We start from the raw sequence: 21,404 nt of genomic DNA on the forward strand, positions 1-21,404 counted from the left end.
AGTTGGTGTATGAGCTCATTAATCAATAGAAGAGGTTGATGGTGGAATCAAAATTAAAGTTCCAAAACGCAATGTCCCATTTTCTAAAAGTTGTGAATTTTATTTTGACAATCTTTCACCTTAATACTACCAAACTTCATGCGCAAGCCGAAGTTAAAATCGGGACGGGTTATACACAGATGATTTACAAATTAAATAGATGTTTCATTGGCTTCCAGTCTACTTGCGGTATGACTGCTGTTCGTCTCTAAAGGAATTTTGTACAAAGAAAATAAAAACAAGCCTGAATTTGCCTTCTCGTTTATTGGCTCTTTAGTTTATTAAACTGAATTTAAATTTTAAACCATGCATTGTAAGCAAAATCTATAATATATTATACATTTTGGAAGATACATCATATAATATATACAATCTTATCCATTGAAGAACCAACATAGTTAATGTTCATGTTTTCCGGCTTAGTTGAAATCAGGCTTGGGGTGAATTACATAGTAAAGTAATGCATTAAATTACCATTACCATTACTTAATTTTCTTGAAGTAATGCATTAAATTACCATTACATAAGTAAAATATGCAATACCATTACTTTGTGAAAAGTCAATAAGTTTTAAAAAAGTAATTTAAAAACTAAATAAAGAGTTTTTGTAAATATTTCATAAATAAAACATGCTTAAACATATTAACAGGTTCATGTTCATGTTCACAATCAGGTTCAAATTCAAAGACTTAATACAAGATTGCTGTTGCACTTGTAGTTCTCAAAGTAAGGTTGGATCCGTAGCACTTACACGCTAATGGCGGAGTTGCCAATCTCTGTTATTTATGTCTCTGATTTTCGAAGTATGGTTTTTAATGAAAGGAACGGTTGTATCCTAATTCGTGTAGGTGATGCACGAGTTTACACAAAAAAGTAGTAAGTGGCGAACGGATTTATTTTTACCTATTAATTTTGCATGAATTGCAAATGAAGAAAATCGTGTCAGATAAGTCGGTCTTAAAAATCAAAATGGCGACCGTGACAAATCTTTTTATTGTTAAAGTTGTTGGAATCTTATTGTAAACAATATTTCCAACGTCAGGTGCCTGTGTTTTTTATCGGTATACAAATGTTCACTTTGTTTGTTAATTCAGCAGTTTTAGAGTTTTCGGGGTTTTCATAAAACTTTTTTTTACGGATACCGATTAAAATTATCCACTTTGATATACATGTAGTTGTTTGATTTTCCCGGTTAGTAGCATCTTCGCTAGCCAAGGGTTTTTGGTCCACTTTGCTCCCCATAAACCGTTGGCGGATTTCATCACGAAAACTCGGTGACAAGCTCCGTTTTATGATTGGCTGCAGCTGCGAGTAGCTGATCCAATCGCAGTGCTTGTAAATATAAACTTTAAAAGAAAACACATGTGTGATCTTTGGTAAAACATTCGGTGCTTTTAACAAGTTGAGACACAAGTTCTCGAGTACAGAGCCTCCCCAACGATGGTCTAACCAGATCGCTTTAAAAACCTATAACTATATTTTACTGGGATTGACCATAGTTCTACAAACTTGTCAAGGCTCGCGTGATATCATGGGAAGTAAACACGGTGAATGTAGAAGTTGCCTATCCCGTTGGTATATACGTTCCTGCTTATGATTATTGCTTTTAAAGGTTCAGTGAGCTCTGTTTTATTTAATTTCTTTGGTCCGCAACATTCACGACAACGATACCTGATTTTATGGCATGAAAGCTTTCATATAAATCGGCGACTTTTTCTCTCCCGGTACAGGTCTTTACAAAACACTATGAATAAAACATTCCCTGCTTTCCCTAGGTTATAACTTAATTCGTATTTAATAGCATCGTTAATTATGTTCCGATATTTGGTAGTCAACATGTTTTCATTAAATTGTATTAATGCTGTAGTGTGTATATAACCTGTTGTTTAATTCGATTAAAATGTAAATATGCAAGGGGCGCAACTCAAGTTGCTCGCTAGATAGCACCACCACATCACCGAGTTTTCGTAATGAAATCCGCCAAGGGTTTATGGGGAGCAAAGTGGACCGAAAACCCTTGGCTAGCGAAGATGGGTTAGTAGTAATTTTTAAAATTTTTCCTTGGAGTCTTTTTTTTTTTTTTTTTACATAAAATACCGTTAAGTCAATTTTCTACAATTATGAAGCCCGGGATTGAGTAAAATTTAGACAAAGTATCAGACAATTGCAAAATAGCCGAATTAACATAGATTGTAACTATTAATTCAAACTCATATTTTTTGGAAGCATATTCGAGGAAATCAAGGACAATTACAAATTCAAACTTTCAAGATCCTGTCTTTCAGTGCTCTCAGTACTTTGATTACTTAACTGGTACAAAACAGTGTTATTTAGGGGCAAATACTGGGTGCGGTTATAGCATCTAGTTTGAAGGATTTCGTATACTATTTCATGCCTAGCCTGCGAATAAAGTTTGTCTTTTTTCCGTACATTTGTTGCTTTTTTTCCATATGACTGCAATAGAAATCTGTTTAGCCGTGGCCTTTTTTGTGGAATTCAATTGTTTGCAACATGTCATCAAGATCAGTTTGGATTCTTTTATTAGCAATTTCAGTTTTGATCCTCATATCATTCAGATAGGCGACCAATAACAGAAATCCAGACACACCAAAGATAGCTTTCATACTCCAAAGCCCCCTCATCTTTATTATATTAAAATAAACAACAAATGATATAATTTTAGATGTAAAATTCCATCTGTATAAAATGATAACTAGATAAAATTGCATTGTTATCACAAGCAGATCTTTAAAATGATTACAAATCTATGAGAAACAATAGTGATTAGTTAGATCTTTCTAATCTATGAATCGATTATCATACTAACTGGAAACTTCCTAAAATATCACTGGGCAAGTGATTTATAATGATTCGTCTTACGCCTGTGTAAAACTGTTATAATAAATATCTTATATTTTCACTGGTTTGTTTGGGACCACGTTTGCTCAATTTATATTTACAAAACATAATTCTTTTAAGAATAGAATAAATGAATACTCATATTCAGGTTCCATCTTCACAACGAAGATGCAGCGAATAATGCCGAATATGTATCCAATTCATTTGATAAGAATCTCAGATAATGACAATTTCGGTCTCTCTATAATGGAGTTAAAAGCTTAGGTTTATCAGACTTTTTGACTGATAGTTTAACTAGAATAAAAACACATGAACTAAATAATAAGTACTTATAACACCTAAACTGATGTCAACGGCACTAAAAGGTGTACGCAATGGCTCTAACGGACGATTCACAGTTATTTGACTTTAGGATAGCAATAAGTCTGATTTTGTTCACAAGAAAATTTTATAATGAAGAAAAAATAAAATGTTTGCTAAAATGAATACGTTAAATTGAAAAAATGACAATAACAAACTTTCAACCATCTCAAAAATCCATAAAATGGAATACAAATTCAGAGCAGAGAAACACGGATCTCTAAAAATAAAGAGGTAGGATAAAGTGCGTAGGAGGAGTGAGCATCCTTTGCTGACTGGTCACACCCGCCGTATGCTCTTTGTCGTAATCGGGGGGAAATCGGAAAAGTCCGTAGACAATTACGTGATTAATTATGGTCTAACAATTAGTATAAAAAAACGTCAGTCAGCATGCGACCCAGTGGAAGATTGTATTTGCTGACAAGGGCGTTGTATCGACCATAGAACTTACGAAAAGATTACTTTAAACAAGACTGTTGATAGTCATCATTTATCAACGTGTTTGTCAGTAGCTTGCCTCGCCTACGAAGGGTATGCCGTTGTGTATCGAATTAACTGAGAGACAAAAACACCATATGCAGGTGATGAAGGTACATTGCTACCTAAGTAAGAAACGTTGACTATAGACAAATTGAAGTCATCGCGGTTATCATAAAGTTTAGTTGTTAGGTTACCATCATTGCCATTTCCAGTAAAATATCCAAATATTAAACAGATGACGTAGACTCATTGGCATCTTTTATTTCAAGTTCACTGGGATATATCGAGTCGACGTAATATACCTGAATCTTGAGTTGAAGGCCACAGCAGAGTGATTTATTTTTTCTTCTGAAAATGATAAATAAAAAATAGTTCATATTTTCTGTTGATTTATAAAGTATTTGAAAGATAAGCGTAATGGGACGCGTGCAAAATGACGTTGTAATACGTTTGCGGTTGCATTGGTCACTAGACATAGGCAAATTTGTCAGCTTACTTTGGATGATCAAATGATGTCATGTACTAGAACATTTTTACACTTGTAAAATTTATCTTGTTGTACTTTCTGGAGAATTTTCAATGGTCCCAATAATTTCCGAACAGCCCTCGTAGTTATAAAGCGCTGTATATACAATATAACTGATACTAATGTTACATTAAAAGTTTAAAATTTATCAATTTAAACTTAACTATTATACTTTTAACAGTTATGATTAACATGAATTTACTATTCATGATATTTTTGATTTTATATTTTGGATTAATTCTTATATTCAATTAAGATTGTCCTCATGTATGAGTAAATTTTATTTAGTTTAATAATATCTACTATTTCGCACAATTTCCTTTTAAGTATTTTTCGGAAAAACTATTTTTTTCCTTCTCTTTGTTAGCTAATTCATTCGCACATCTTTTGTAAACTTAGAATGACATTCCCAGCTGTTAGATATTAAAAAAAACAATCTTATTTCGGTTTCGTTGGAGGTAAATTCCTTTGCGCTTTGGCTTGACACTTCGAAATTCCACATATATAAACTTATTTATTTCATTTCAGCCTCAAATAAAAACTTATTTACTTTGTTTCGGCTTCGAGTTAATACTGTGTTTGTTACAGGCCTTCTCCGCGGAAATACGAGTAATTGTTGGAACACCTTCTTTGGCTTAGCTAATAGTGTCAAGCATCAAAGAAATTTTGCCTTTTTAAAACAAGTTACATGATTGGTCAAAAGTCCGTAGATTGACCGCAATGATAAGTCACTTTTACAAAGTCACTTTCCAACGTGCGGCAATTGAATAAAGACAGTTTTTACTTTTAATTTACGGATTTTATTTTGATTTATTCAGGTAAGCTTGAAATTACTGTTTTATTCTTTTTATTATTGAAGCAAAATTGTTATTTACTTATTTCTTTTAAATTAAGGATATTTTTGAAATATTTATTTTTAATAATTTACCTAGATAATAGATAATTTTTAAATTTCTTTCATTACTTCAATGTTAAATTGTTATTCGCAAAAAAATTGTCCGCCTTAATTTAATAAATTTGTCATCTTTTAAATCTACACTTTAAATTATGCTTATTGCGTATTAATTTCTACTTCAAAATTTATTCTTTAAATATTTAACTTTTCGGCTATTTAAACTTTACCGCGCCTTGCTAGAGAGAACTCTTCTGCGCAAGGAGATAAATATGTTAGCGTAAAGAAAAACGACAAGTATTCCTTGTAAAGGAATGATCGGTTTATAATATCATCGCATCGGTCAGCTCTGTTAATGTTGTACGGAATCTGCAGTGAACTATATATAGCACCGTTTTATTGATTTCCGAAATGGCAGGGCATGAATGAGCTTTACTTTTAGTAGGCGAATTATTCTTCCGACTAATATTCCTAAGCATATGTGAAAAAAACCGTGATTTGAATCATTATGTATGTACTCTATAAATGTTTTATTTTTAGGGTAAACGGATAAGATTACCGTTTTAGTAATCTACGTCTAATTAAAGATTTAAATAAGGTTTTCATTGCATAGTAAGTAAAATAGTGCAAGACGCAATGCGTGCGCAAATAGTTAAATTTGCCGGATGCCTCATACGGACACAACTGTTATTACAAAAATAGAAACTTTTTCCGCAAAATTTACAAGACAAGTTTAAGTCAATTTTTTATTATATTTAATGATATTTTATTATTAATCAACAATGTTCACACTTAGAAATAATGTTTTAGGTAAGCGGATTGCTCGATATTGTTTTGATTTTTTTTATGTCTATTGTTTATCTGTTTATTGTGTTTCGGAACTTTTGTTATTTCTTTGATTTAATAACATGCTATTTGTGAATTTCATTAATTTTCAACACTTTCCAACTTGCGGCAATTGAATAAAGACAGTTTTTACTTTTAATTTACGGATTTTATTTTGATTCATTCAGGTGCTGTGGACGCAAGTTTATTGCAATTAGACACAGGTTAATCCTTGAGCTAATTTCCTCGAACAATTAGTCACGACGGTAGAAACCAGTGTGTGACAATAATAACACACGGGCCAATTAAAAAGGGAAGTCTTTTACCATATCTATTTTATTAACATCATATTATTACTAAATTCATACATAAAGACATAATTTAGCAATAGTTTTAAATGATTTAAAATAGCTCAGTGGTTAGAGTGCTGGCACGGTACGCAAGAGGCACTGGGTTCGAGTCCTGGTTAAGACTTGACTTTTCACCACCTGTTACAAAAATAAATGAATATATCTTTTATTTTTAAGAATTATTATAAATTCAATCCTGCAAATGAGGTCACTGCACACGGAACAATATCTATATTAAGGTGGTATGGTCCATGTTGTGACGTACTTTTTATTAAAATAAAATCAAGAGTAATTTTTTTCCGGTGATAATAGCGAGCGCAGCTCGCCGGCGAGCGAGCAAGCGAGCGAAGCGAGCTCTAAGAACCAGTGTGCGCGGGAAAAAGAACGAGCTAAACCTACAGTTCATCAAACAAAATTTTTTGTCTACGTCCCATAATGCTCTCTAATGTTTTCACCCGTGGTGCTATGCCAAAAATGGCCGACTTTTAACTCGTAATTTACAGTGACTTGAAGTTCGAAGACACGTTTTGGGTACCGCATATGCTTTGGCGAGACTCAAAAGATTTGTTACATGCTTCCATACCTCCGTATTGAGTCGAGAAACGTAAACAAAGACGAACAAAGTCATGGATGACGTCACAGTGCACTCGCGCTATATTTCCCGCGATAAATTTAGAGGTGGATCAAACATCTGTAATGCGTGTACTAGCTATTTCAGTATAGACTGCGATACCTTCCCCATCGACGTATGATTTGTTTTTAATCTTTTTTGATATAGAGATTTTATGTATATATATTAGCAAGAGCCATACTTTACTGTCATATCGATCCATTTTTAAGCTAATTGTGCATCCACGAGTAGGGAGGAAATAAACAATAGGACATTTTGAAATAAATAAAAAGGAATAAAATGAAAAAATAAACAGTTTAAAAAAATTATGTAGATATTGCATATAGTCAGACCATTAAATTTAAAAGTAGGAAATTACACACCTACAAACAGGTACCGGTCTCTCTCTCTCTCTCTCTCTCTCTCTCTCTCTCTCTCTCTCTCTCTCTCTCTCTCTCTCTCTCTCTCTCTCTGGGAAGGGGGTTGCGCTGTATGTATCATAACCATTAAAATTAGTACCTTTGGCATACTTATTGTAGAACAATACTCTCTCAAAAATTCTTTGACGTTCGTTGATACCTAAATAAAACGATAATTAAGTTGACAATGATGCAAGGTATGTGTAATTCTTGCTGCGCTCGCCAGAACGGTAGCACCGTAAAACATATTATTTGGGATAAACAAATGTCAAACGTCGAAGTTCTTATAGAAAAACACATTAGTATATACAACAATCGGCATAATAATAACAATAGTGTAGTTTTGTGATGTTCATGTACCATTCCTAAAAAGAAGTCAGGGTTTAACATATAGTGCACGAGTCCAAGTACATGCACAAGTTAACAAAATTGTATAATTAATTCTGGTTGCAAGGCGGCATTTGATTGGATAAAAAAATAAGTTAATTTTGTACAATTCGGTTTACACGTCACAAGACACATAACAATGCACCAACGTCAAAAACGTACTTATCCGCTTGACGTTACGTTTGAATTTTGAACAGATTAGAATCATTATTAAAGGTAAAATGCACTCAATTTGTACAGTTTATTACAGAAAATTAAATTACAAGAAATAAACTCAATATCTATCCAAGTTTATTGAGTATAAGCTGGGTTGGAACAATTTATGTAATTAATGTAATATCACCATTTATTTAATTAGGAATTATCATCGAATGCATTTTTCCTTTTTATTTCTATGGTAATTGGATGAAAACTTTGACCATGCATGTTTAATATCTAGAATGTTTTTATTCATTGACAATTATAAATTCGTTATTGATAGAGTTTTATCATTGATAGTTAGGATTCTGACTTTCAGACTGCCAATGTATTTTTATTATAAGTGGATACTATATCATTCATGGTTACATCAGTTGATATTTGAGATGAACAAAATTAAGAATAATCATGCAATTAGCATACACAACAGAAGATACTTCTTATATTTTCCATTGTGTGGTATATGAGAATAAATGCACTTTTGACAGCTCAAGCTTTAAGTTTATAAATATTTATTCAATTTGAGGTTTATAAGCTTTAATAATGTCGAAATATGTGGCAAAGTTTTAAGAAAGAAGAATTAGCTATCAAAAACCGTTCCTGGCCTTTTGTTAAGCTTTCATTTGTGAAACGATTCCAAATGGTTATATATATATATATATATATATATATATATATATATATATATATATATATATATATATAGATATAGATATAGATATAGATATATATATTAATGTCAACACTGATCATAGAATATGTATGGTAAATCCGCACACCCCCGCAGTTTGATCATTAACCAAGACAGCATTGTCACGCACTTTTAGGAGTTTACACAGTGAAACACTAAAACGTGAATTATCTCTCTTTTCTTTATTAGAACATACCGTTACAGCTCAATAAGATATTAGATAAAACAGATTACAACAAACAAACAAAAAACAATAGATGAAAATTAGATGACTATCAATATTATCAGATATATATAATTATAATTGATAATATTTATAGATAAATTTTAACATTATTTCAATATCGTTGTGAAATGCTCTTTGATACATATATATATACTTACATGTACATACATATACTTACATTTAAGACAGGATTTACATTTACAGTTTTCAATACGGTTGAGAACAAGTTTTTTTTGCTTAAATATGTGAAATAAACGATTAGTCATTGAAAAGACAGAGTTATTATTTATCCTGTCGATAGTCTGTGTTTTTTCCTTTCTTTCTTGGGTTTATATTATTTTGGTGAAAATAAATACAACAAACATTATAATATATGCAAAATATACTTCATATAATTTTGTGTTAATTCTGTGCTTTAATGCAACCGCTATCGGAATACAATCAATATTAAAACTAATTATTCCAATTGTATTTGGTATGTATTTCATTAAAAATCACTCTGCAACCACTTTTGAAATACAACCACTATTCAAACAAATTATTTCAGTACTGGTTTGGGATGTTTTTCATTATATATATAATATGTTTTACGGTGCGACCGTTGGGGCGAGCACAGCATGTGCTCAAACAACGTATTATGATAAATCAATAAAAATAAAATTAACAACGTAAATTAATTGCAAAATAAAATGAAAAGTATTTATTTTTCAAGAAATTTACATTATTCATAGTTTATAAGATTTGTTATAAGTAGAACAATAGTTCAATATCAGATACAATGTTTTTTTAATAATAAAGATTTTAATGTAAATGTTCATTGCACTCTATCTCCTCTTTTAAAGTGATTGTAACGTGCGTCAGTTCAACCCCTTTTTTTGCAGTAGACATTTTTTAAACAAAAATTGACTTATCATAGAGCCCCCCCCCCTCCCATGTTAATTTTTTTTAATTTGCACATAGAAAATTGACTTATCATGGAGTTGCCCTCTCCATTTTACAAAAAAATTAATTTTATTCTTTTTTTAATTTACGCTTAAAAGATTTGTGTATCATATTTTAAAAAGAAAATGGAACACCACCACCCCCCCCCACCCCCCCCCCCCCCCACACACACACACACACATTGGGATTGGAAGCATGTAATAAATGGAAGTGAAAATAACGAATACATTGAACTGCTAAAGAGCTGAAGTATTCGAATTTTCTTTTATGAATTTGAGAATTATCATTTTTTTCCTTGTCAAGATTTTTTGAATGAGGCTGTCATCCACCCACCTAACCCCCTTTTAAAAAACGATGCTATGTGTACATTGTACGTTCCTGGAAATTAACGTTACCGTAATTACAGTGAATAAAATAAATGTTAGCATTCATCCAAATGAGAGCAAGTTACAACTGTTTCCTACATCTGAAGAAATGTCTTCATTCTTTAGCTTTGCAAGATTTTGAGAGGAATTTCAGCTATATACAGTAACTTTAGTTAGAGTTATTTCCCCTTATTGTGATGTCAAAGTTCACGTTGGTTTTTAAAGTGTCGTCTGACTTTGTAAATTAAAACTCCCCTGAGAAATAAAAGAACGCGAAGAATACTGTTTTATTTACTTAAAAAGCATGATGTTCTTAAAATTACACATTTATATGTACTTTGATTCTCGCGAGAACGTGAGGTTGGAAGCCATTGGTACTATGAATTGTGGGTCAAAATTTACTGACGCCGAAAAAATCTATCGGATCAATCTGTAAACCTTTGTGACGTCACTCGATTATCTTTGATTAAGAGTGTACTGAGGTGAACTTTAGAGGTACCATTGACTGTATGTCGTATACATCGTTATTGTTTTTATTGTCTTGCTGATTCTCGTGAGAGTGTGAAGTGTTGAAAATTGCCATGATTACAGGGAACTACTGGGACGATTAAAACAATGCATTACTAGTCCGATTTACTGACGCCAAAAAATCCATTGAATGAGTGTGCAACTAGTCCGAATTTTCTATTCACACACGCCTTGCCGGTAGAGCTCGCTTCGCGCCAGCGCTGCGCGCCGGTGAGCTGCGCTCTCTATGAGATTCACTTTGCATCCACTATTGAAATGCAATCATTTTTGTATTGAAATAATTATTACAATAGTATTTTGGAATGAATTTCATTATAAATATCACTTTGAATCAACTATTGAATCACTTGCATATTGTCTCCACTTTTAGCTAAAGTGGGGATTATATTGATACAGATGTATCCCTACCAAAAATTCACCATCAATACTGAAACTGGCTTTTATGGAGTCAATTTTGCTTTGCTTTGAAGGTCTCATAACGCATAAAAATGTGATTATCCCAATCAGGTATGTGATATCCGTGTTCTTTTTCATAATAAATTCTCTTTGCCAGTGGTTTTAGAACACTAGTTGAGAGCTTGACAGACCCTACTGACCCTTGTTTTAGAGGATCTGCTTTAAATTTTTCAAATATTAACTCCTCCTCTATCCAACATTGTTTCACTAAAACATCTACACATACATTTTCTATAAAAAATACTTCTCCTTGGCCCTTAATGTAAGAAAGTAAAAATCTAAACAATGAACTGTGTCGAAAAATGTAAATAGTGTCATTTTGTCCGCAAATAATTTGATACAAGCAACTTCTCAACCTCTTGTTTTCAAATAATAACATTTCAATTTCCCGTTCAGATGGTTTGCTCTGAATCAATTCAGTTTTTGCACTAAAAGAACATTTGTATTTATTGCAAACTTTGTGAAACAAAGAACCAGTTATTGGACTTTTAAAGTCTGCAAGAGAAACCTTACCTCCGAGAAAAGCTGCAAAAACAAGTATACAAAAACTTCTATTTTGATTGATGTCGTCTTCTTTTAACCAATTATCAAAAAATATTTTTAATATGCGCAAGAATCCATCCTCCAAAATTAGCGGTAGTGCTCTTTCCAGTCTTTCATTTGCACAAATCAAATCAATCATCACTGGGAAAGAAAACTTCAATTCATTTTCGAGTTTTACAAGATTGGCGGCAAATTCATCTCTTGAATTATTCTGTGTAAAAGAATTTTCTTTTTTATTAAAATGTTTAAAATGGCGATGAATTATATTTTGCTTCTCCTTTTTAGTAATTTTTTGGAACTGAATTTTCAACAAAGATTGTCTCTGGAATAAATCACAACTTTTTAGAGATCCTTTTAATCTACTCCAGATATCTTCTTGAGCTGTTAGAATGAGATAAACCTCTCCACTCCGTACAAATCTATTGTAAACAGAACTCAATAAATCGACGGCTGTATTGATTTTAAATGGATAGTATACATATTCGTCTATCCAGTCATCCACTATTATGCAAACACCTTTATTCTTGTTTGCTTTATCCAGTATCTCCTCCACAGTCTGACAAAAGTACATCTTTGATAGTCCACATTTCCGATATGCTAGTTTGCCAGCAGTAATAGTTTTCCCTGATCCAGGTGGTCCAATTATTGTTATGCAATGATGTACTTCCAATACACCAATGGCACGTTCATAAGCTTCGCTTGAGGAAAACACGTCACCATTCAAGTAATCAATTGTCTTCTTGAAACCTGCCAAATAAAACATTTAATCATGGTACACACACAGACCAAAAAATAAACATATAGAATTGATAATATAAATAGTAATAGAAAAACCCAAAACAACACTATGGAGAAACTACTATAACAATTCTTTTGTAGTGTTCGTTGTACCGCAAGTTTCTGTTTAAATTTTTTTTTATTCAAATATTTATATTTTGTGTCCTCAGAAAATGACTCGGTGTTCCGAAAATTTGACAATAATAATTGTTCATGTCATTTGCCATTTTTATGCTTTAACTTAGTCTAACTCATCAAAACATATTTAATGATTAATTATTATTTCTTAGTAAGTGTGATACAAATTTACCCAAAAACTAATAAATATATATTCTAAAATATTAGTTAAGATAAAGTCCTGGTATACCAAATCATCTATAATGAACTTAAAACAAATTGATCTAAAACAAATAAGAATCTTTTAATTTAAACATTTCTTGCATAAATAAATTATAAAGGTTTGGTAATTCCAACGTTAGAAATTATTCTCTTACCAAGAGGAATTTCATTTTCAACGCCAAGAGGTTCCAGTTCATATGCATTTTCTTTGTGTACGTCTACGAATTACAAACACAATTTAACTCAAATAACAAAACAATGGTATTACAAAAACGTGTACTTTTAACCATAACATTGATGATAAATAGCTCATAAACAAGAGAATCTTTAAAAATATACGATTTTTTACGACCTAACACCTTCAAAATGATAATTTACACAACAATTTGAATGTCCTAATTTCAGTGGTTTCTGTGAAACATGTATAAAATGTACTTGAATATCTTTTGAGAGTTTTATACATTAATATCCATAATTGTTTTCTTACTTTTTCTTCGCATGATACGGCAAACTATGCAACACACAGCAGCAAGAATAATAACGATAGCAATTGCGACAAATATCAGTGGTGATACTGGACTGCTTTCCTTTCCCTCGTGTATTCTGAATTTAAACTTAATAATAGTTATACTTGAACATTTTTAAAATCAAGAAATGATATGGCAGATAACAGCATTACAAGTAAAAAGACAAGGCACATTTTTTTAGGATTTGTATTTTTCATAAAAATAATTCAACGTTTCATTGCAAAGTATTCAAACAAAATTTTTAATTTAAATGCACCTAAACACGATTTGAGCACAACATTTTCAAATTTATTTTTCCATTTTTTATATCTTTATATTTTCAAAATTTTAATGTCATCTATTGAGTTATAAGCGAGTTACAGAGCTTGCAATTCCTCGCTATGTAAACAAAACGTTTGAATGATGAAGTGAAAATTCCAGTTTTAGACCTTAAATGAATTTGTTAATGGTTAGGAACTGTTTATTTATGCTTTAAATGAATAAGAATATAGACAAATCATCTTGAAAAAAGAATTTTACTGGTATATTGAACCTATGTAAACAAAAACAGGGCACGAGCCTTGTTTACATGACGAAGTATTGTGAGCCCTGTATCTTGCTTCAAACTCATTGACGGGCACCCAAATTTCATTTGATTATTAGATATGCATTCTTAAAGCATTGTAAATAATAAAAACAGAAAAATAAAATTTGACCAACATCGTGACCATGCCCCTTTACAGGGTATTGCATTAAAATGGGTGTTGGAAAATAGGAGAATCTTTCAAATGAATACAGGTATAAAATTAAATTTGATACTTGATCATGATAATTCTTTAAATCATATCATCTAATTGGACTAGACAACACAGCAGATTCTGAGATGATGGATCATTTGCGCTTATGTATATACATGATTGTATGCAATCTTATAATTTCTATATATGCTGAACTTTGAACTTTGAACCTTTCCTTGGTCCCCATATTGGTCTTGATGCTATTAATAATGTATGAATTAGACTTTATCAGAATGATTCTGCAGGGTAACAATGCTTCAGCCTCAATTTGAACTAAAAAATAGAAAATGTGGAAGGCCACACCAATTAAAGTTCCTTTTCATCGGGTCCTACACGCTCGTGTTTAAATAAAAATTTACAAATTATATCATTATGTACCGCCTAAAATTTCGGCTACAAAAAAATAAAATCTTATTATTTTATTGCTCGCCCGCTCGTACCCTTTTCCACTTAATGTCCGACGAGCAAGAAATTATATTGGTGTGGCCTAACTAGGATATGTATATTTGTTCATGTAAAAATGTTAAAAACATAGATAAGGTATCTATACCGGTATATATAACAACAAATATTCTTATTCAGAAAAATCATTTCAAAAAATATTTAAAACAAAAATTTACTCAACCATACATTCATAACTTATTTAAAAACTCCGTCATTTTAGAGGACTGATATTTTCTGTGAGGCTTGTTGTATATAAGTGTCATAATGATGATCTCAACTTGATCTACATCAGTAACCTCATCAGGGTTATAAAATAAAACAGACTTCAGACAGATAAATGGATGGACAGACAGACATTGATAGACAGAAATGATGATTTGATATACTATGCAATCATAAAATTAAACATAATTATAACCATAAGACATATATTTTAGAAATCAGTTTTTCTACATGAACAGTAAACAGTATATAGTCATTACAAACTTCATTACTGCACTTGGTCAGTACTTTTGATATTTATCAATTGTATTTCTTATAGCATATGCATGTATCATAATATATATTCTTTTACAATAATAATTCTTCATTGTATGCATTATATGTCCAAATTATTTATGACTTTTGGAATTTCAGAAATATTTTTCAAATCCAAGTAAATGTAATAAATCATTAATGGTAGATTATCACTGGTTTGGTTCAACTTCATATTTCAGGATATGTTGTGTTGCTTATTAATTGTCTTATTATATTATATCATAAATGTTCAAATAAATATTGTCATCCTTAAATTATCAAATAAATGATCCAAGTCATCAATCGGGAAAGGCTTTATCAGGATGAACATAAGATAAACAATAATCTGATTATCAGCACTTCTCTTCATCACTCATGGTTTCAGTTCTTTACATTAGTCTTATATTTTTCGGCATTGTGTCTTGTATTAGGAATGACCTCATTAACATATACCAGTGATGTTCTCATCTCTTGGAGGTTTAAAAAATCTGTATTAAAAAAATTCTTTTTCAAATCTTATATGACTGTGTTTATTTAGAAATCTTATGTTTTCATGATTTGAAAATAATGGAAAAAAATAAGAATTTGTAACAATAATGAACAACATCACATGAAATCTAAATATGATGTGAGCAATTTTATCAACCGATAAACCATGATATACTAATTTTTTCTTTCAACTGTACATTGATTTTTACAGTTCAATAAAGGTGAATATCAGTCCGCTGTTCAAATGGTTTTGCAGTACAGAGAATCAACATTATCAGTTATTAATAGTGAATAAAAGATTAATTCTTCATGTTATGATCTATATGTGCTAACAAAAATCATCAATACAAACATATAACCTATTCCTTACAAATATACCGTTCAAGCTAATGTGCATGGAAGTGTTACACTAAAAAATTCTCTTGTGAGTAAATGTTGGTAAATAAGCTTGTCATATGTTAGAGTTAAATCAGGGCCCTCTACGCTAACAGCTGGGTATATACGCGCCTGGTTAACCTTACCATTTATCATGGTTAATTTCATTTGAGAAAAATCGAACTAAAATTGTGATTATCTTATATAGAGTGACTGAATTAACAATGAATAATTTTTATGTTTGAACAAATTAGGATTATTGTTTAGCTATTCTGCATATAGGCAAAGCGATATTGTTTTCACGTGGATAATATACGAGCATAATAATCTGTAACGTTAACATAATACAATAGCACATGTCATGATAACACACCTACCATGCTTACTGCATGCAAATGACAGGTTTAGATCACAGGGAACTAGGTTATTGTCTCGACCTTTTTTTCACTCCCTATTTATGACACCCGATATCGGTTTTTATTCGCAAAATTAGTAGTCATACACTAATGGTATTCATCAGTGTTTGTCATTTCGACATGTTGTTTACATCGAGAATTGGGAAATTACCGGAAATCGGCGGAAGTATGTCGTTAACTCTATGTTTGTAAATAATTAAGATATAAATGTTGATATCAATGATATTTTATGCAAGTTCATAAGCTAACACACATTGTATCACTGTTTTAAACCTTACATTAAGCAAATAAACCGTCGCTGTGGAGATACGACAGCTCATCGCCAGACGACAGTTCGCGTTGCGCAATGAACTTGTTTTTGGCAGGTTCACATATCCTTAAGACCAGAAAATCTTACCAAAATCAATAACATCAACATGTACGACCTTTCAATGCTTTATAAAACAATCCCCTTAAAAAATTAAAATCTGGACTTTTTGATATCATCGACGGTTGTTTCATTAATATATATGGAACTTGTAACTTTTCTTACCTTTTCATCGGAAATCTAAAAAATTATTTTGTTAAAAACCATTGTGATTCACACACAATTTCTTAGAAACTGACATTAAAAAGATGCTTGAATTTCTGATTGATAACATCTATGTAGTTTATGAGATCAGGTCTTCCAACAATTCAGTTGGAATTCCCATGGACTCAATTTGTGCTTCTCTATTGGCTGACCTATTTTTATATTCTTATGAAGCACAGTTCATTCAAAAGCTTGTGCAAGAAAAGAATAAAGCTTTTGCTGTGGCCTTCAACTCGACATTTAGATATATTGATGATGTTTAATCTATTTACAACTTTTACTTTCACTCTTATGTTAACTCAATATATCCCAGTGAGCTTGAAATAAAAGATGCTTACTCCTCCTAGGCACCTGGGGTCGTATGCATAAACGTTCTAAGAATTTTCTTAAGTTTATGCTTTCTAAGACTTTCTAAGAATATTCTCAACTAAGCAATAAGCAATATGCTTAATTTACGTTGCATAAAACTTCTAAGCAATATGCTTAGTTGTTCTTAGCTAAGCATATCACAATCTGCTTAAGTATATCGTTGCTATGTAAAACGTCACTTCCGCTTTCACTTTACTGTAAACAAATAATGCATGTGACAACAATTTGTCACTGTATTATTTGAAAATAGATTAAGTAATTATAATAATTAATATGCTTTTCTATGTTGTATTATGTTTATGGTTTTTGTAATACGGATAATCACTACGCGATATTATCGTCTGCTTTTGACCGGCGTTGAAAATGGCAGAAAACAAAGATGAGAGCTCCATATGTAGCGTACCGAAGAAGAGGAAACCAAACTCGACGACAGACGAATGTTTATATTTAAGCAAATTGGTTGACGATAACAAAAGCGTACTTAGGTCTAAATTTGGGGCAGGGGTAACGACAGTTAAAGAAAGGGAAACCTGGGGGGAAATTACAGATGCCATCAATGCCACCTCCTCGACCAAACGTTCGGTAGAGGAAGTTGAGAAAAAGTGGCACAGTATTTAGATGAGAGGAAAGGCGGAGATTGCCGACGCAAGACGCAGTGCCAAAAAACAAGTAACGAAACTATACTGTATTGTATCACCTCTATCTTTTTAGAGGTCCGTGTTGCTTTGCATTAAATTAGCGTTTTATGGATTTTTTTAGATGGTTGACAGATTGTTATTGTCAATTTTCATCTAAATGGTTTACAAGAGTATTTCTGGGTTTGTTAAAATGTAAAAGTCAAATATTAAGGTACTAGCTATATAAAGGATTTGAAATTCTTTGTTATGCAAACGAAGCTCAATTTTTGTTATTGTTCAGATTTTATGTATTGGTATAAGTTTCAATCAAATTTTGATATTTTTGGACCTTATTGCTTATGAAAACATTAAATGGGTTAATTTTGTTTTCCACTCATCATTTTGTAAAAAATGTGTAGTTTATTTGCATTACATTATTTGTAAACAAATATAAGACTCGAGCTTCTTATAACAATGATTTCTTGACTCTGTATTTAGCTTGTATCTTGACTTCTAAAGTTCAAAGTTTAGTCAGTCATTTTAAATGCAATAGTAAACCATTTTGTGCATAAAAATAAGGTTTTGATTTCAAATCGTGTCTAGGTGCATTTAATGAATCATCACATTTAAAGAAATCACAAGGATACTTTGTTTTATAAGCTTAATTTTACGTGATTTAAACATCCTCTGCTCAGTTCATGGTGATCGTTTGTTTTGCATCGGAGTCTGTTGATTTTGCAATATTTTATTTTTCATATTTTAGATTGTTTTTAAAAATAGGTTATTCATTTTGCATGAACGTCTTTTTTACTCTCTCTCTCTCTCTCTCTCTCTCTCTCTCTCTCTCTCTCTCTCTCTCTCTCTCTCTCTCTCTCTGCCGCCCAATCATTTTCGTATAATATAAAATTTGATCAGCATAATATAATATTTATACTTACCCTCCGCCGTAGTTATTGTTCGTTTTATTCAAACAAACGGGGTCTAAAAGACAAATAAATCCTTTAGCATCTCTCAATACAGTGTCAGTTATAACAAACCACTTGCAATGCATTATTGTACATCTTCTTAACACACACAAAACAATTATAAATAATAATTTAAATTACAGCAACATATGAATATTGTTTTATAATTTCAAATTGATTTTTAGTTACTTCCTTTAGCTATCTTTTTAACTTAGATCTAATTAGTAAAAATATGATCTTACAATTGTATACTTCATTAGACCGAAATGGTACGTCTGGGCATCCTTTCGATATATTACAAGGAACAATGTTGATATCCTTGGCACCAGTATTGTATTGTGGACAGAACGCTAATGAACAAAACGTTGTTAAACAGCTATGCATTTTTACTCAACAAGTCATATTTAAGATTTAACATTTTTTTAATACTGGAGTAAGAGTTGCTTTGCCGGACTTTTACCTTTAGAAACTTTTAATCCCCCCTCCCCCCCCCAAAAAAAAAACTGTTACAAAGAAACAAACACAAAATAATGTAAGTTATTACAATATAATATAATATTAAATAAAAATAATTACAATATTAAAAACAATATTTAAAAAGGGTAAAATCAACAATTTAAAGTAGATCCAGTGTTTTGTGACGTCATCCTTTTTTGTAAAACTTTGAGTTCTTTAAAATTAGTTAAATAGATAGTTTTATTTATTTTATATGAATATAATCACATGGATGTAATTAGAAATACTGTAAAGTTCAAGATATTATCGCAGCTTAATTTTATCATTTTCCATTTTTTTTATACATTTTATCGATGCTAAGGGGAAATAACTCTTTTTCTGACTTTTCTTTCAGTTGTATGTCTAAATGCCATAGTTTTTCTTTTCCCAACGATTAATTTTAAAATATTTTTGTAGTTTTAGTTTTCTGAAAAAGTTGACAATAAAATTAAACAAGATAAACAAATTTCTGCCCACAAAAATGTTACTTTTAACCAAATAATACGGTTTTCTGATGCTTAAATATGCTTCAGTTTATGTTTATCTCGCATCTTAAAAAGTGTTATGACATGTATATTTTTTTCTAACAATTGATGAAATTTAGAAATAAAAAGTCTATTAAGTTGAAACCAGTTCGGTTTTTCAACTTTTATCAGAGAATTTTACGAGTATGGAGTTACCTTAAGGCATTTGTTGTTGTAAATAAAAAAGTATATCGAGGTAATAGTTAATAAAACTATGTATCAGTTTTTATTCTTTTTAGGGAGCAGACTTAAAATGCTTCCTTCAATAGTAAGGTAAAACGTTGTGCCTTGCATGCTCTATAAATAAAAGGATGTTAAAGTCAATACATTTCTATTTAAACCTTATCATTTAAATGAATACCAATTTATCTCTATCCTGTTTTTAAGAGACATAGTCACGAGTGTTCTCAAATTTCACATTTCCAATTTTAATGTTTCCCATGATTAAGTAAGGCAAATCATTTTACCGTTAAATGTCAAGTTATAAGCGAAATGCAGTCCTCAAGTTCTTAATAACCTTGAAATCTTAATGTAAACAAACAAAAAATGGCAGGAGCTTTGTTCACATAATAAAGAATTTAGAGTTATGAATCTCGCTTAAAATTGGATACTGATACTAACATTATGGTTGACCATCGTTAATACCTAACCGTTCTTAGGTATTCAAATATTGAAATTTAAAAAGTAAAATTTCAAAAAGGTCATGAACATGTCCCTTTAATTGTTAAGGCATGTTAAAACTCGTCTCATTCTAAAAATGAAAGTGTAGAAGTGTAGAAAGAATAATTCGCAAAATCCTAAATTAGAGAATCGTCTAATTAACAGTCATATTAAATAAAATTCTAGGGACACCAATTTATGAGTAGAAAAAATATGCATCGATAGAGAGGCCATGATTTTAATATAATTGAGTCCTACCTTTTGGGACCCAAATAGGCTGATGGCACATTTCTCCTGACCTGTTCCTTTCGTCTAGGAGACAATGATAGACATCGGTAGTACCTAGACAGTTAAACGAGTCTTTCTCCTGTTTCAGTGTAGTCTTGCCAAAAGGACAAGGTGTTTTTCGTTCCTTAAACATGGCTACAATATGAAACAGTGCAAGACGTAAAACAAGGAACTCGCCTTCCTTTGAGAGCTTTGTTATCTGCAAGTCGTAATTTAGAATGTCATATGAAACGCCATAGCGGTCTGAATGATATAAATTGCTTAATGATTTTTTTTTTTACTCTAAGTTTGTTTAGCAGATTATATCTACATAACACTTAGAAAAAAAAGATGTTAAGTGTCGTCGAAACAACATATTATAGGTCGTTGGTTAGTTTTAACATTCATTTTATAATGTCAAAGTATTACTCTATAGAATAATTTTTCTATAGCATTCAGTCCAAAATTAATACTTTAATGTCAAATAACCATATATATATATATATATATATATATATATATATATATATATATATATATATATATATATATATATATATATATATAATTCAGTCTATTTG

General features: G+C 31.1%; 1 protein-coding gene across 1 annotated transcript; it reads right to left on the reverse strand.

Annotated features, from left to right (window-relative positions):
- Nucleotides 1-10,487: 10,487 nt before the first annotated feature.
- On the reverse strand, nucleotides 10,488-21,043 carry LOC136275769 (uncharacterized). The gene is made up of 6 exons (XM_066085699.1): nucleotides 20,815-21,043; nucleotides 19,120-19,227; nucleotides 18,851-18,893; nucleotides 13,300-13,415; nucleotides 12,968-13,030; nucleotides 10,488-12,443 (listed from the first exon to the last, which is right to left on the reverse strand). The coding sequence occupies exons 1-6, from the start codon at nucleotides 20,975-20,977 to the stop codon at nucleotides 11,146-11,148; spliced, it is 1,791 nt and encodes a 596-aa protein (XP_065941771.1). The 5' UTR covers nucleotides 20,978-21,043; the 3' UTR covers nucleotides 10,488-11,145.
- Nucleotides 21,044-21,404: the final 361 nt, after the last annotated feature.

The sequence above is a fragment of the Magallana gigas genome, chromosome 5, assembly GCF_963853765.1.
Source record: "Magallana gigas chromosome 5, xbMagGiga1.1, whole genome shotgun sequence".
Taxonomy (NCBI): Eukaryota; Metazoa; Mollusca; class Bivalvia; order Ostreida; family Ostreidae; genus Magallana; species Magallana gigas.